At 41.3% G+C, this 15,536-nt stretch overlaps 1 protein-coding gene across 1 annotated transcript in view; it reads left to right on the top strand.

The window, feature by feature from the left end:
* The window catches only part of FRMPD2 (FERM and PDZ domain containing 2), a 221,629-nt gene that overhangs the window by 199,523 nt on the left and 6,570 nt on the right, over positions 1-15,536 (top strand). The window contains exons 25-27 of the mRNA XM_007938683.2: positions 5,279-5,426; positions 8,188-8,402; positions 14,111-14,209. Coding sequence (XP_007936874.2) covers positions 5,279-5,426; positions 8,188-8,402; positions 14,111-14,209 — 462 coding nt within the window. The remainder of the gene's footprint in view (positions 1-5,278; positions 5,427-8,187; positions 8,403-14,110; positions 14,210-15,536) is intronic.

Below are 15,536 nucleotides of genomic sequence, written 5' to 3'. Positions count from 1 at the left end.
AAAGGTTGGTGGTTGGAACCCACAGCTGCTCCACAGGGGAAAGATGTGGCAGTCTGCTTCCATAAAGATTGACAACCTCGGAAACCCTCTAGGGCAGTTCTACTCTGTCCTGTAGGGGTGCTGTAAGTCAGAATCGAGTCAACAGCAGTAAGCTTGGTTTGGGCTTTGCTTCCATGAAGACCAACAGCCTTGGAAACCCTCTGGGGCAGTTCCACTCTGTCCACTAGGGGCACTGGGAGTCAGAATCCACTCGACAGCAGTGGGATGATGGGTCAGCGCTAGACCAGATGTTCTATATTTACTATTATCGCTTTCATCTCTTTACAACAGCTCTGTGAGGCATTATCCTCACTTGACAGATGAGTACATTGAGGCTCAGAAAAGAAAGGTGAAGAAATTGTCTAAGGTCACATATGAGTATGAGATAGAGCTGGGATTCAAACCCAGATCTGCTTGGATCTAAAGCCAATGGTCTTCCTCACTGGTCTGCACTGAAAGAAGGGATTAGGAAAGGCCTTGAATGTCAGGCAGAGGACATTCTGCTCCCAGAAAGTGATGGAAAACAGGGCAGTAGGGTGAAAGGAAGGCGCTCTGGTGGCATAGTGCCTAAGGCATTTGACTGCTAACCAGAAGACTGGTGGTTCAAACCCACCAGCCACTCCTCAGAAGGAAGATTGGGCAATCTATTTCCATAGAGATACCACCTTGGAAACCCAAGGAGGAGTCACTATGAGTTGGAAACCATGCCAGAGAGTTTATTTTGGATTGTTGTTGAGAATACATGAAGCAAAACATACACCAATTAAACCATTGCTACATGTACAATTCTATAACAATGATTACATTCTTTGAATTGTGCAACCATTCTCACCTACATTTTCCAAGTTGTTCTTCCACCATTAACATAAACTCACTTTCCCCTAAGATTCTTATCTAATCTCTCAAGTTACTGTTGTAATTTTGATCCCATATACATAGTTTTTAAAAGAGCCTAATGCTCAATTCAGACTTTTTTTTTTTTTTTTTAATGAATTAAGCTGAACTATTGTTTGGTATCCAGAAGACTTTAAGGGATATTTTTGGTTTAAGTTTCAAAGGTTATCTTAGGGCAAACGTTTCAAGGGTCAAGCCAGCTTGGCTCCACAAAGTCTGGAGGCCATGAGAATTTAAAATTTTGTTTTACATTTTCCCGCTTTTGGTAAGGATTCTTCTGTAGAATCTTTGATCAAAATGTTCAGTAGTGATAGCCAGGCATCATTCCGTTTTTCTGATCTCATGGTAAAGAAGGCAGTTACTTATGGAGGCAATTGACCTCACCTTCTATAACCTCCTCTTACTTCTGAGTCTCCTTCTTATGTTGCTCCAGGAGAATAGAAACCAATTGTTATGTATTTGGATGGCACTTGCAAGTTTTAGGACCCCAGGCACTATGCAACAAACTAGGAGGCAGAACAGAAGTACTAAACATGTTATTAGGCCAATTAACTGGCATGACCCAAGAAACCATGACCTAAACATCCACCAAAGAACCAAATCCCATGAAGTGTGTTTGCATGTACATAAACAACCTCAACAGCTACTCATTTTATTTTTATCATTGTTGTACATATATCTGTCACACAGTTTTTGCCATTTCAACTTTTTACAGGTGTACCACTTATTGACAGCAATTACAATAGTTGGCTGTGTAACCTAATTCTTAATGACTGTGATTTTTCCATCACCCTTAGCTTCCTCTTTCCCTCTCCATCTCACCCCTGTTGTTATTGTTGTTGTTGTTGTAAGGTGCCACCAAGTCATTTTCAATTCACAGCAGTCCTATATACAACAAAATGAAACACTGCCCAGTCCTGTGCCATCCTCACAATTGTTGCTGTGCTTGAGCCTATTGTCACAGCCTATGAGTAAATCCATGTCATTGAGGGTCTTCTCCTTTTTCACTGACAGTCTATTTTACCTAGCATGATATCCTTCTTCAGGGATTAGTCCCTTGTGACAACATGATCAAAGTATTTGAGATGGAATCAGGCCATTCTTGCTTTGCAGGAGCGTTCTGGCTGTAATTCCTCCAAGACAGATTTGTTCATTCTTCTAGCAGTCCATGGTACATTCAATATTCTTCACCACAACTCAAACAAGGGGACACTACATGGTTTAAAATCAAGAAGGGAGTGCGTCAGAGTTGTATCTTTTCTCCACACTTATTCAATCTGTATGCTGAGCAAATAATCTGAGAAGCTGGACTATATGAAGAAAAACGTGGTATCAGGATTGGAGGAAGAATCATTAACAACCTGAGATATGCAGATGATACAACTTTGCTTGCTGAAAGTGAGGATGACTTAAGGCACCTACTGATGAAGGTTGAAGAATACAGTCTGCAGTATGGATTACATCTCAATATAAAGAAAACAAAAATCCTTACAACTGGACCAATGAGCAGCATCACAATAAATGGAGAGAAGATTGAGGTTGTCAAAGAATTCACATTGCTTGGTTGTACAAGTGATGCCAACGGAAGCAGCAGTCAGGACATTAGACGACGTGTAGCATTGGGAAAGTCAACTGTGAAGGAACTGTTTCAAGTGCTGAGGAGCAAGGATATCTCCTTGAGGACTAAGGTGCGCCTGACACAAACCATGATATTTCCAGTCACCTCGTATGCATGTGAGAGCTGGACAATGAATAAGGAAGACCGAAGAAGAGTTGATGCTTTTGAGTTGTGGTGCTGGCGAAGTATGCTCAAAGTACCATGGACTGCTAAAAGAACTAACAGATCTGTCCTGGAGGAAGTGCAGCCAGAATGCTCCTTGGAAGCAAGAATGGCCAGACTTGGTCTCACCTCTTTTGGTCATGTTGTCAGAAGGGACCATTCCCTGGAGAAGGATGTCATGCTTGGTAGGGTGGAGGGTCGACGAAAGAGGGGGAGGCCTTCAACGAGATGGATTGACATGGTGGCTGCGATGATGGGCTCAAGTATAGCAGGGATTGTGGGTCTGGCGCGGGATCGGGCAGTGTTTCATTCTGCTGTGCATGGGGTTGCTATGAGTCGGAAACGACTCGACGGCACTTAACAACAACAACAACAACAACTCAAATGCATTGATTTTTCTGTGGTCTTCCTTATTACTTGCCCACCTCTCATATGCATATCAGACTATTGAAAATACCATGGCTTGGGTCAGGCACACCTTAGTCTTCAAAATGACATATTTGCTCTTTAACACTTTAAAGAAGTCTAATTTGGGCAGTAGATTTGCCCAGTTCAGCGCTGCTTCTATGGATGTTGATTGTGGATCCAAGAAAATTTAAATCCTTCACAACTTCATCCATTCCTCCATTTTTCACCATGTTGCTTATTGGTACAGTTGTGAGGATTTCTGCTTTCTTTAGGTTGAGATGTAATGCATACTTAAGGCATAGGGCCTTTCATATTCATCAGTAAGTGTTTCAAGTCTTCATCACTTTCAGCAAGCAAGGTTGTGTCATCTGCATATTGCAGATTGTTAATAAATCTTGCTTCAATCCCAATGCCATGTTCTTCTTCATATAGTACAGCTTTCCGATTATTTGCTCAGCATACAGATTGAATACATATAGTGAAAAGATACAACCCTGACACACATATTTCCTGATTTCAAACCATGCAGTATTCCCTTGTTCTGCTTCTTGGTCTATCTACAAGTTCCTCATAAGTACAATTAAGTGTTCTGGAATTTCCATTCTTTGCAATGTTATCCATAATTTCTTATGATTCACACAGTTGAATGTCTTTGCATAGTCAATAAAACGTAAGTAAACCTTTTTCTGGTATTCTTTGCTTTCAGCCAAGATCCATCTGACATCAGCAATGATATCCCTCATTCCACATCCCTGGTAATCACTAATAAACTTTGGTCTCTACACATTTGCATTTTCTTATCTTTTTATTAAGTGATTGTTGTTGTTGTTGTTGTTTTGTGCCGTCGAGTCAGACCCGACTCATAGCGACCCCTCCTTGGGTTGCCGAGGCAGTATCACTACGAAAGTAGATTGCCCCATCTTCCTTCCGAGGAGTGACTGGTGGGTTTGAACCGCCAGCCTTCTGGTTAGCAGTCAAGTGCCTTAGGCACTACGCTACCAGAGCTCCTTTTATTAAGTGAAGTCATATAATATTTGTCCTTCTGTGACTGACTTTTTTCACTCAGCGGAATGTCTTCAAGCTCCATTCATATTGTAGTAGACTTTGTTTCTTCTACTGGCTGAGTGGTATCCCATTGCATATATGTATCACATTTTGTTTATTGATTCATCAGTTGGTAGGCATTTAGGTTGTTTCCATTTTTTGGCCATTGTGAATAGTACTGTAGTGAACAATGGTGTACATGTTTCTTTTTGAATCTCTACTTTCAAGCTTTTTTGTTATATACTTAGCAGTAGAATTGCTGGGTCAGTCTTAGTTCTATTTTCAGTTTTTTGAGGAAGCGTCACACTGTTTTCTACAAAAGCTATACAATTTTGCATTCCCATCAGCAGTGGATAAAGGTTCCAATTTCCCCACATTCTTGCCAGCATTTGTTAGTTTTATTTTATTTTTTAATTTTCTATCTTAGCCATCCTGGTGGGAGTGAGTGAAATGGTATTTCATTGTGGTTTTGATTTGCATCTCTCTGATGGCTAATGATGCTGAGCATCTTTTCATTTGTTTGGTGGCCATTTGAATGTCCTCTTTGGTGAAATGTCTATTCAAATCCTTTGCCTATTTTATAATTGGGTAATTTGTCTTTTTGTTAAGTTATCAAAATTTTATATATATTTTGGTTATTAGATTCTTATTGGATATATGGTTTCTGAAGATATTCTCCCAGTTGGTAGCTTGTCTTTTTTTTTTTTGTAAAGTCTTTTGATAAACAAAAGTTTTTACTTTTTATGAGGTCCCATAGAAGTTTTGCTGTTTGTGGCTCCGTAGGATTTCCAATAGCTGAGCTTTTAGAAGCAGATTGCCAGGCCCTCCTTACAAGGTACCTCAGGGTGGAGCTTACCTCCAACATTTTGGTTCGTAGGTGAGCATGTTAATTGTTTGCACCACTCAGAGACTTTACTTGTCCTATAGGTAGTTAGAAATAGGTCTGTATCACAGGAGATAAGTTAGATTGGAGATTTTGATTTGAGATTCAAATGAAGTAGCTTCCCGGATGCATTAAAAAAAAAAAAAAAGAATAAGCACTTGCAAGGTGGGGGAAGTGCCTCCTGATTGTCACATGTAGTGTGAATTGAGTTTGTTTACCTGTGCTTCTAGGTTGCAAGACTAGTCCTAGAGAGAAGAGGACCCAGCACTGCACAGCAGTGTCCTTCAGCTAATGCCAGCATGGGAGATGGACGTGCTACTGTTTCCTTGGTAACAACCTTGTCGGGCAGATCCACAAGCTGTGTCTCGGTGACAGATGGTGAGAGAAAAGAGAATTGCTTGTTACTATTGTCATATCTTTGTGGGCTGCTTTTGAACTGTCAACTCAAAAGGGAAAGGCAGGGATGCTTTCTCTGGGTTCTCAAAAGAAAGAGCAGTGGTGATGAAGAGTCCAACTTTCAGATAGAGTGGAAGCCAATCTAATGGAATTGTTTCTGGAAAAAAATATATTTCATCCCAAAATGATAGCCAGGCATAATTCTGCTCCCATTCCTCTCTAAGTCTTCTGATCAGCTGCCAGAGTGTTTGTTTTTATGTAAGAATGAAATTGATGTGTAAGGGTCAAGCATTTTCTGGCCCAAGGTCTACTTTCCAGCCAAGATATTTGTAACAAAGGATGTGAGAATGATTAGGCAGGTTGGGAGACAAAGGTGTTCAGGAATTATACCTTTATTGTCACCATCATTTTAAAAAGAAAATCCATAATCAGTTTGTTGTTGTTAGGTGCTGTTTAATTGATTTTGACTCATAGTGACTCTGTGCAACAGAGTAGAACTGCTCAATAGGGTTTTCTAGGCTATAATCGTTATGGAAGTAGATCACCAGGTGTCTTAGGCTAGGTTCTCTCGAGAAGCAAACCAGTATCTCTCTTTTATGTGAGAGAGAGAGAAAGAGAGAGAGAGACAGAAAGACAGAAATTTTTCTCAGGGAAATGGCTTACACAGTTGTAAAGGCTGGCAAGTTCCAAATTTATGGATCAAACATCAAGCTGGAGGCTTTTCTGACTCACTCAGCTGCAGGGGCTGACAAACCCAGGATGGGCAGGCTGTATAGCAGGCTGCTGCTTTTGGCAGGTGATGAATCCAAGATCAGCAGGTAAAATGGTGGATTGATTGTTGGCTAACAAGCTGTGAAGATAATAATTTCAAGATCGCAGGCAGTATGGCAGGTCACTGGTTCAGCTCCAAAAACCAGATGATAAACTAGATGCAGGATCCAGATCTAGCAGAAAGTCCGAGCATTTTCCTAGGATGTCTATATATATATATATATATATATATATGTATGTATGAAACAGGTCACACTCTTGATGAAACTCTCTTTCAACTGAATGGCTGCTCACAGCATATCCCACCATGGAGGTGACTACCTTACATCAGATGTCATCATGGGAACAACCATACCATAGATGCTTAAACCACTCAGAATCATGGTTCAGCCAAGTTGGTACACAGCTTTACCAGGTCTTTGAGCCATGGGTGGGTTCAAACCACCAACTTTCTTGTTAATAGCCAAGCGCTTAACAGCTGTGCCACCAGGGTGCCTTACAATCAGTTTAGAGTGGCATAATCACGTATCTTCTGATAGATTGTCTCTCTGCACTTTCCCCATGATTTAGTTTTCTGCTAAGAAAACATTTATTTCCTTAGTATTTCATGATGTGAGGCTTAGCCATGTTTTAATCTCTTTCTAGAGATTTTCAGTCCAGCTGCAAAACCTGTCGTATGTCAGATTAGGGGCAACGTAGCCATAGCAGTGGAAGTGTTTGGTGGAGCCAAGAGGAAACACGTCCATAATGTTTCTTCTTTCATTGCTCCTCTGCTCATTCCAATGAGGACCTTTAAGAAATTAACTGTAAAATGAGCTAAAGATCTCAGATGATGGTGATGGTGAAATTGGTCATCCAACATATTTTCACTTAGCTGGTTCAGGGACTTTCATTCTTGCCTCAAACCAAAAGTTACAAGTGAGGTCTCTGTCCCTCTATTTGCTAATTGCCAACCGAGTTGGTGAAAGCAGACAGGGGAGAGATGGGGGAGGAACAGAGGCTTCTTGGGCTGTCAGATGACCTAGGTCTCAAGTGCTGTGTCCATCCTTGGTGTCTAGATGCAGGCATTTTGCTTGAAGATCAATCTACCCAGTTAAGCAAAAGAGCATCTAAAACATTGTCCGTAGAGTTGATGGTAATTTTCTCCATGGTCTAATTATGCAAAATTTCATTTTAAGTATACTGAAATATGATTGGGATTCTAAAGGTTAAATAGGAGTTCTACTGACTGTCAGAGGCAGTATATATATTGTATATGCACATTAACTGTTACATGTAAATTAAACTTTGTTGATTATTTATAATTTCACTGTCCAAGATGATAGTAGGAGTGCCTGGGTGATAAAAATGCTTAACGTGGTTGGCTGCTAACAGAAAGGGAGGAGGTGGAGTCTACCTAGAGGCACCTTGGAAGAAAGGCCTGGTAATCTACTTCCAAACCCTATGGAGCGTAGTTCTATTCTGACATATATGAGGTTGCCATGACTCAAATCCACCAACAGATCTAGCCTAATATGATAGTTACTTGTCACATGTGGCTCTTGAGCTCTTGAAATGTGACCAATCCAAATTAATAAAACATGTACTGGATTTTGAAGAATCAATGTATAAAAAGAGTAAAGTGTCTCAATATTTTTTTCATATCCATTAATGTTGAAATGGTAATATTTTAGATATAGTGTGCTAAATAAAGTATCTGATTAACATTTATTTTTCCTGTTTATTTTTCACTTTAACATGGCTGTTTGAAAACTTTGAAATTACTTATGTGCCTTGCATTGGTAGCTCACATTATATTTCTACTGGCAACACTCTGTAACACATAGAATGGACTGTCATAAAAATTTCCAAAATGAATAATTTTTATGTAAAACAGAAATAATTCATCTATTTGAAAGCTTGAAATTTGAGACTGTTCAACGTCATTTGAAATCTACTGAAGAATTTCTTTTATTAACATCTCACAATACAGGTCATAAGTTCGAAGTCAAACTGAAAAAGAATGCCAGTGGTTTGGGATTCAGTTTTGTGCAGACGGAAAGAGAGACCTGCAATCACCTCAAGAACAATCTTGTGAGGATTAGGAGGCTCTTCCCTGGGCAGCCAGCTGAGGAGAATGGGGCAATTGCCGCTGGGGACATCATCCTGGCCGTGAATGGGAAGCCCACGGAGGGCCTCGCTTTCCAGGTCTGGGAGGCCAGGAGACATGCAGTGTTGTGTGGAAGCTAATAATCCCCCCTCCCCATTCCCAATTCTTCTAGGTCTACCACCCCAGGGAATCTTCTGGGCTCTCAGAAGTCACATGTCAAGACTGGTCTTTGATCACATAAAGACAGCAATTTGCAGAATATTCTCACATTTCATTTTCCATCTCAGCTTTCAATATCTGTCCTTGAGATTTGGGCCTATGAGAATGGAGAAGTATCCCTTTTTCATGACCTCTATCTTTTTATTAATTACATTTTTTTTTTAATCTTATGAAGGACAATTAGTATAATGCTATGTATAAGAACCCTTGCTTCTAATTGAGTTTGTAATTGGAACTGAAGATAAAATGCTGGCTTTTGTGTCGGCAAAATTCCTCTTAGTATACACTCAGCTATGTGGGGTGTGAGGACTTGAAAGGACTAGCCCAAGCCCACTGCCATTGAGTCAATTGCAAGTCATAGCAACCCCCACTGGACTTCCAAGACTATAAATCTTTATGAAAATAGATAACCTCATCTTCTTCCCACAGAGAAGTTGGTGGTATTGAACCTCTGTCTTTCTGGTTAGCAGCCAAATGCCTTACCCACTACACTACCAGAGCTTCTTTGAAGGAACTAAAGTGAGTCCCTTTCTTTGTTCCTTCCCATTTCTCCACTACATTTATGGCTTTGACACATAGTATTACACTGATTGTCCTGTATAAGATCAAAAATGTAATTTTAAAAAAGGGAGCATTTAATACTTCTTAATACTTATAGCCCTAAACCCAATGAAATACCATCTATTTCAGTCTGGGTCCAGGTAGAGAATAGAGTAATCTGACGAGAGTTTAATAAAGGTGTGGGCAGTTGTTGGGAAGCTTATGCGGGAGTGTAGTTCTCTGGGGAAAGTAATAGTGGAGTACAGTTACACACCCCCAAGCCTGAAGGAACAGTTACCCAATTACAGAAATGGAGAGGACTCCCTGACATGAGCTGTGCCCTCAGCCAAGGGACACAATCATCACATGGCAATCTCACGGAGAGGAAGACAAGTAAACAAACACCTGCCTTCTTCTCTTCCCTGTCTCAGATCTCTTACCCCTTCTCTCCTTAGTGGAAAGAAGTACACAAAGAAGAGTAGACAATGTATCTGAGTAGGGAGGCCTTCCCTTCATCCGTCCATACTTTGAGAACCTCCTCTGAGTACTGTGTGAACAACTGAAGGCACAGAGACAGACAGTTCTTGTGGTCTCAGAGATCACAGTGGGCATGGGGACAGACAAGGAAACCACAGTGACTATAGAAAACAAGCACCATGAGAGAGGAAAGCCCGAGTTGCAGTGCTGCACTCGGTAGCTGGGGAAGAAAGATTATTCTGGAAAGTCTTTTATGGTTAAGGGGGTGCTAAGTCTAGATCAGTGGTCATACATAAGGATGACTTTGCCCCCTAGGCAGCATTTGGCAATATCTGGAGGCATTTTGGAGAGGGGAGTATCCCAATGACATTTAGTGGGTTTGCTGCTCAGTACCCTACAATGCTCAGGACAGCCCCTACAATAAAGAATTATCTGGCCTCAAATGCCTGTATTGCTGAGGTTAAGAAACCTTGCTCTAGCTAGAAAATGGACACTAATTTTTTCTTAAATTTTTATTGTGATTTAGGTGAAAATTACAGAACAAATTCATTTTCCACACAGCAGTTCACATACACTTTGATTCATGATATTGACTGCAATTTACCACAATGCAACAGCTCCCTTCCCACTTCCTCCCCATAGTTACCTCATCCCTCCCATTCATTCATGGCCCCTGAGCTGTCTCCCTGTGCACAGCCCTTCTAGTCTCCCATGACTGATCTCTCCAAGGAGTGTATCTAATGAATGAATGTAATTGTTCAGCTCATATGCCTGTCTTTTGTTTGATCAGGAGCAACAGGAGTGGGTTCAGTTCCAGACTTGAAAGGCAGCTAGGGGCCATAATCTCAGTGCTCTATGAGACCAGCAAACATGGTCCCTTTTATTTTATTTTTATGATTTTGAGTTTTGTTCCACAATATTCTCCCATTCTATCCAGGATCTCCTACATAGATCTCCCTCTGAGTGGTTGACAGTGGTAGCTGGGCACGCTCCAGTTCTTCTGGTCTCATAGTTGTATAGGCTGAGGATCACATGGTGTACCACTCCCTTGGACTAGTTGTTTCCATGCATTTTGGTTTTCTTCATTCTTCTTTGCTTTGGATGAGGAGAAGCCCATCGTTGCATCTAGATGCCTGCCTACAAGTTTTTAAGATTCTAGTCACTACTTGCCAAAGTAGAATGTGGAACAATGTTTTTGTGTAGTGTATTATGCCAATTGAGCTTGATGCCCCCCCCCCCGCCCCGCGACCATGGTCCTGAGTCCACAGGTCCAACTTGCTCCCTCAGGGTAGGTGGCTGTGGCCAAGAAGTGACTACAACCTGGTCCCTTAACAGGTTTACAATATACCTGGAAATTTTTACAGAACATAAAAATACACTTGTAGAAACACTGCCTGCCAACCCTATATACAGTCATGGGCACACTCCTCCCTGCAGAGACATACCCAATCATTCAGCCTATCCACCCACCTATCCACCCATAGATCAATGTTCACCATCACTGACAATGCAGTACTGCATGTACAAAAGGCTTCATCTTTGTTGACTGTACCTCCCATGCACCTATCTGTCTTCCTCTTCCTCAATGCCACCGTGTTGATCACTCATATTTGGTACATTGCCCTTCCCTTCACCCAAATCAGTACTTGTCTCTACCTATCTAGCAGTGTTACCTCCCTTCCCCTCCTACCCCTGGTAACCAACAAAGAAAATTTCCTTCCATATATAAACCTTTCCTTGACTTTTTAAAATAATGGACTAATACAATATTTGTCCTTCTGTGATTGACTTATTTCACTCAGCATAATGTCATCCAGGTTCATCCAAGTTATGCGGTGTTCTGCAGATTCTACATTATTCTTTAGGGTTGCACAGTATTCCATTGTGTGTATGTACCATAGTTTAGTTATCTATTCTTCTGTAAATGGGCACCTAGGTTGTTTCCATCTTTTTGCTATTGTAAATAGTGCTGCAAATGAACATGGGTGTACATATATCTGTTCTTGTCCTGGTTCTTACTTCTTTGGGGGAATATACCTAGTAATGGAATTGTTGGGTCAAATGGTATTAATAATTCCAACTTTTTAAGGAATTACCATACTGATTTCCACAGTGGTTGTATCATTTGACAGTCTGACAAGCAGTATACGAGAGTCCTAATCTCTCCACATGCTTGCCAGCATTTGTTATTTTCTGTCTTGTTGAACTTTGCTACTAGGGCTGGGGCAAGATGGTATCTCTTGTTATTTTGATTTGCATCTCGCTAATGGCTAATGATCTTGAACATTTTGGCACATGTTTTTTGGCTGCCTGAATATACTCTTTGGTGAAGTGTTTATTCATGTCTTCTGCCCATTTTATAATTTGTCTTTTTGTTGTTGAAGTGGTTGAGTTTCCTATACATTTTAGAGATAAGTCCCTTGTCAGATAAGTAGTTGCTAAATATTTTTTTCCACAATCTGTAGGTTCTCTTTTTAGTTTTTTGGGGAAGTCTTTGGAAGCACATAAAAAATTTAATTTTTAGAAGGTTCCATTCATCTAGTTTCTCTTCTGCTATTTGTGCATTTTGGGTTATGCTTGATAGTCTGTTTATGCCATGTATTAAGACCCTTAAATGTCCTCGGGGAGCTGCTCTGGTGGAGTAGTGCCTAAGGCATTTGACTACTAACCAGAAGGCTGGCAGTTCAAACCCACCTGCCACTCCTTGGAAGGAATGTTGGGCAATCTACTTCCATAGTGATACTGCCTCAGAAACCCACGGCAGTGGTTGCTTTGCGTTTTAAAATGTCCCCTATTTTTTCCTTGAGGAACTTCATAGTTTCAGGTTTCACATTTAAGTCTTTGCTCCACCTAGAGTTAGTTTTTGTGTATGGTGTGAGGTACAGATCTTGTTTCATTTTTCTGCAAATGGATCTCCAGTTTTGCCAGCACCATTTGTTAAACAGACAATCTCTTCCCAATTTAATGGATTTTGGCTCTTTGTCAAAGATCAGCTGACCATAGGTTGATGGATCTATTTCTGGGTTCTCAATTCTGTTCCACTGGTCTATGTGTCTGTTGTTGTACCAATACCAGGCAGTTTTGACTACTGTGACTGTTTAGTAGGTTTTGAGATCTGGCTGTGTGAGACCTCCTAGTTTGTTCTTCTTCTTCAATAGTGCTTTGCTTATCCGAGGTCTCTTTCCATATAAATTAGTGATTGGTTTTTCCATACCCCTAAAGAATGTTGATGGGATCTGGATTGGGATTGCATTGAATGTATAGATTGCTTTGGGTAGAATTGACCTTTTCACAATGTTCACTCTTCCTATCCACGAGCATGGGATGTTCTTCCATTTATGTAGGTCTTATGGTTTCTTGAAGTAGTCTTTTGTGGTTTTCCTTGTAGAGGTCTTTTGTGTCCCTGGTAAGATTTATTCCCAAATGTTTTGTTTTCTATTGCAAATATTATGGATTTTCTTATTTCTTTTTCAGCAATCTCTTTGCTGGTGTAGGGGACTCCAACTGATTTTTGTATGTTGATCTTGTATCCTGGCACTATTCTAAATTCCTCAATTAGTTCCAGCAGTTTGTTTTTACTGAGTCTCTTGGGTTTTCTATGTATAGGATCATATCATCAGCAAATAGGGATAATTTTACTTCTTACTTACCAATTTGGATGACTTTAGAAAATGGACACTCTTATAGCCAAATATTAGAAAAGGGAGGGGCTCAAGAGAGAAAACCCCATGCCTTGAGGCAACTGTTGAGAAGCCAGCTTGGAGCAGAAGGTTCAGCATGGTGGGACCTTAGGGTGTGGGAGTGCAGAGAGCCAGAATGAGATTGAGAGCAGGAGAGAGGCAGCAGTAGTGAGGCCAGCCTCTGCATATTGGGTCATGGGGCTTACATTGAGGGGTATCAGTCAGAGGAGTTAGTAGGAGGAGGATTTGGCTATGTCTGAAGTTTGAAAAGATTATCCTTGAGCAATGTAAAGGGTTGTAGATGGCAGGGAGCAGGGAGGAGGGTATTGCAATATCACAAGTAAGAGTCTGCAAGGGCCTAAAATTAAATGGACCATGGCAGAAATATCAGAGCTGAGAGTCAGATTTTAGAAATTGGCTGTGGAAAACCCTACACAATTGGTAGACTGGTGACCTCTTAGATGATGATGGGCTAGGAAGGAGGGAGGCTGAGATGGGAACAATCATTTGCTTGAGTCATATCTCTTGGTCTGAAGAAAAGCATCAGCCTAGCTTGAGTCATATCTCTTGGTCTGAAGAAAAGCATCAGCCTCTGCAGACACTGCCACTAAAGGCCCTGGGAAGACACAGGTCATTTCCAGTCTAGTATCTGTGAATGGCCAATAATGGGGGTGGGGTCATGGCTCCTCACACTTTGGGAAGTCAGGTCCACTGTATCATTGCTCACAGTTCTCTGAAGTTGAGAAATAAATCAAGGTGGGAGAAGAAGGTGGAGGAAACAGTGCCAGGGAGAAAGTGGGGAGCAGAGGGAAGGAGAGTCTGGAGCCTGCCTAGTAGCCCACAGACAATGCTCAGCCCCAGCTCAGACCATGTTATTTGGTCTTTCATAGGAGGTGCTCCATTTACTGCGGGGAGCCTCTCAAGAAGTCACGCTCCTCCTCTGCCGGCCCCCATCAGGTGCACTGTCTGAGATTGACGATGGATGGCAGGTAAGATGCAGTGCGACTGGTCTCTTCACATGGCTCCTGCTCAGGCATAATCTTTCTTCTCTGGTGGGCCCTGCTAAGTTCAACTTTCCCTATAGATAGGGTTCATTGTCACCTTATTTTACTTGAGCAGAAGACAGTTGGTCTCCAAAACAGTCTGTGCAAGTTCATGAACTTATATCTGTTTTCTCCTTCTGGTTTCCTCTCCCAACTTCTGCCTTTTTTGATATGTGGGTTTTCCCAAGTGTTTAGATGTTTACATCTTGGCCCTAAAAGTTCTAGAGTCAGGCTGTTCAATGGCCTCGAAATCAGAGAGGGGAAATTAGGAGCAAGAGGAATAGATATAAAAATAGACTAAGGAGAACAGGAAAAGAATTTCCATTCCAGGGAAAGAAGTGGAAAACAGGATGGATGTCCACCTTTATAAAGCATGAAATGGAAATCAGAATCAGGAACATCTGTGATTGCTATCTTGATAGTGTTCATTGGATTCCCAGGAAATAATCTCTGGGGCAGAGATTTGTGTGTTGGAGGTTTCTAGGTTGAGCTCCCAGGAACATCACCTTGTGAGAGGAGGGGAAGTAGGGCTAGGAGAAGTTTATTATGATGCAGCTGCAAGAGGGGCTTCATCTGACCCTACTGGGTACTCTGAAACTGGGCTGACCCTTCACACTGTCCCCCAATTTTTTTAAGAGCAGCATGACTTTTGTACCTCTGCATCAACCAGTGTTGGGATGTAGGCTGCCCTGAGGGTAGGGGCCTGACTTTGGGTGAAGTAGCTCCCTTCAGAGGAAGGTAACTCCTGACCTTGAGTAGCATACGTTTTAGTCTACAAGGGAATATAGACAAGTGTGTAAATGATGAAATAAGGTAATTTGAGATAATAATCATTACTCTCAAGGAGATTAAATAGGATGGTCATGCTATGGAGAGTTTAGCTAGTGTGTGGTCAGCAAGGTCATATTTGAGAATTGTTGATGAGAAGGAAGTGACCATACAAAGATATAAAGTCAAATCATTCTAGAAAGTACAGAGGCTCTGAGACAGGAATGATGTTTGAGGAGCAAAAATAAAGCAGGTGTGCCTGGGGTATAGTGAAGGAAGAGGAGAGTGAAAGGGAATAAATCATAGAGTTAGTCAGGGGCCAAATCGGCCTCCTAGGTCACATAATATGTTGATTCCATCTTGTATCCAATGGGAAGCCTCCAGAGGTTTAAACAGGAGCATAGCCTTATTGGTTCATAGTTTACAAAGATGACTCAGGTTGCACATGGTGACTGATGATTATGGAATTTGGAGGAGTATCAGGCTGAATTTACTCAGGAAGTAG

Source organism: Orycteropus afer, unplaced genomic scaffold (assembly GCF_000298275.1).
Source record: "Orycteropus afer afer isolate SDZICR_OR568_19922 unplaced genomic scaffold, OryAfe1.0 scaffold00052, whole genome shotgun sequence".
Taxonomy (NCBI): Eukaryota; Metazoa; Chordata; class Mammalia; order Tubulidentata; family Orycteropodidae; genus Orycteropus; species Orycteropus afer.
This window is presented reverse-complemented; position numbering and strand designations above follow the sequence as displayed.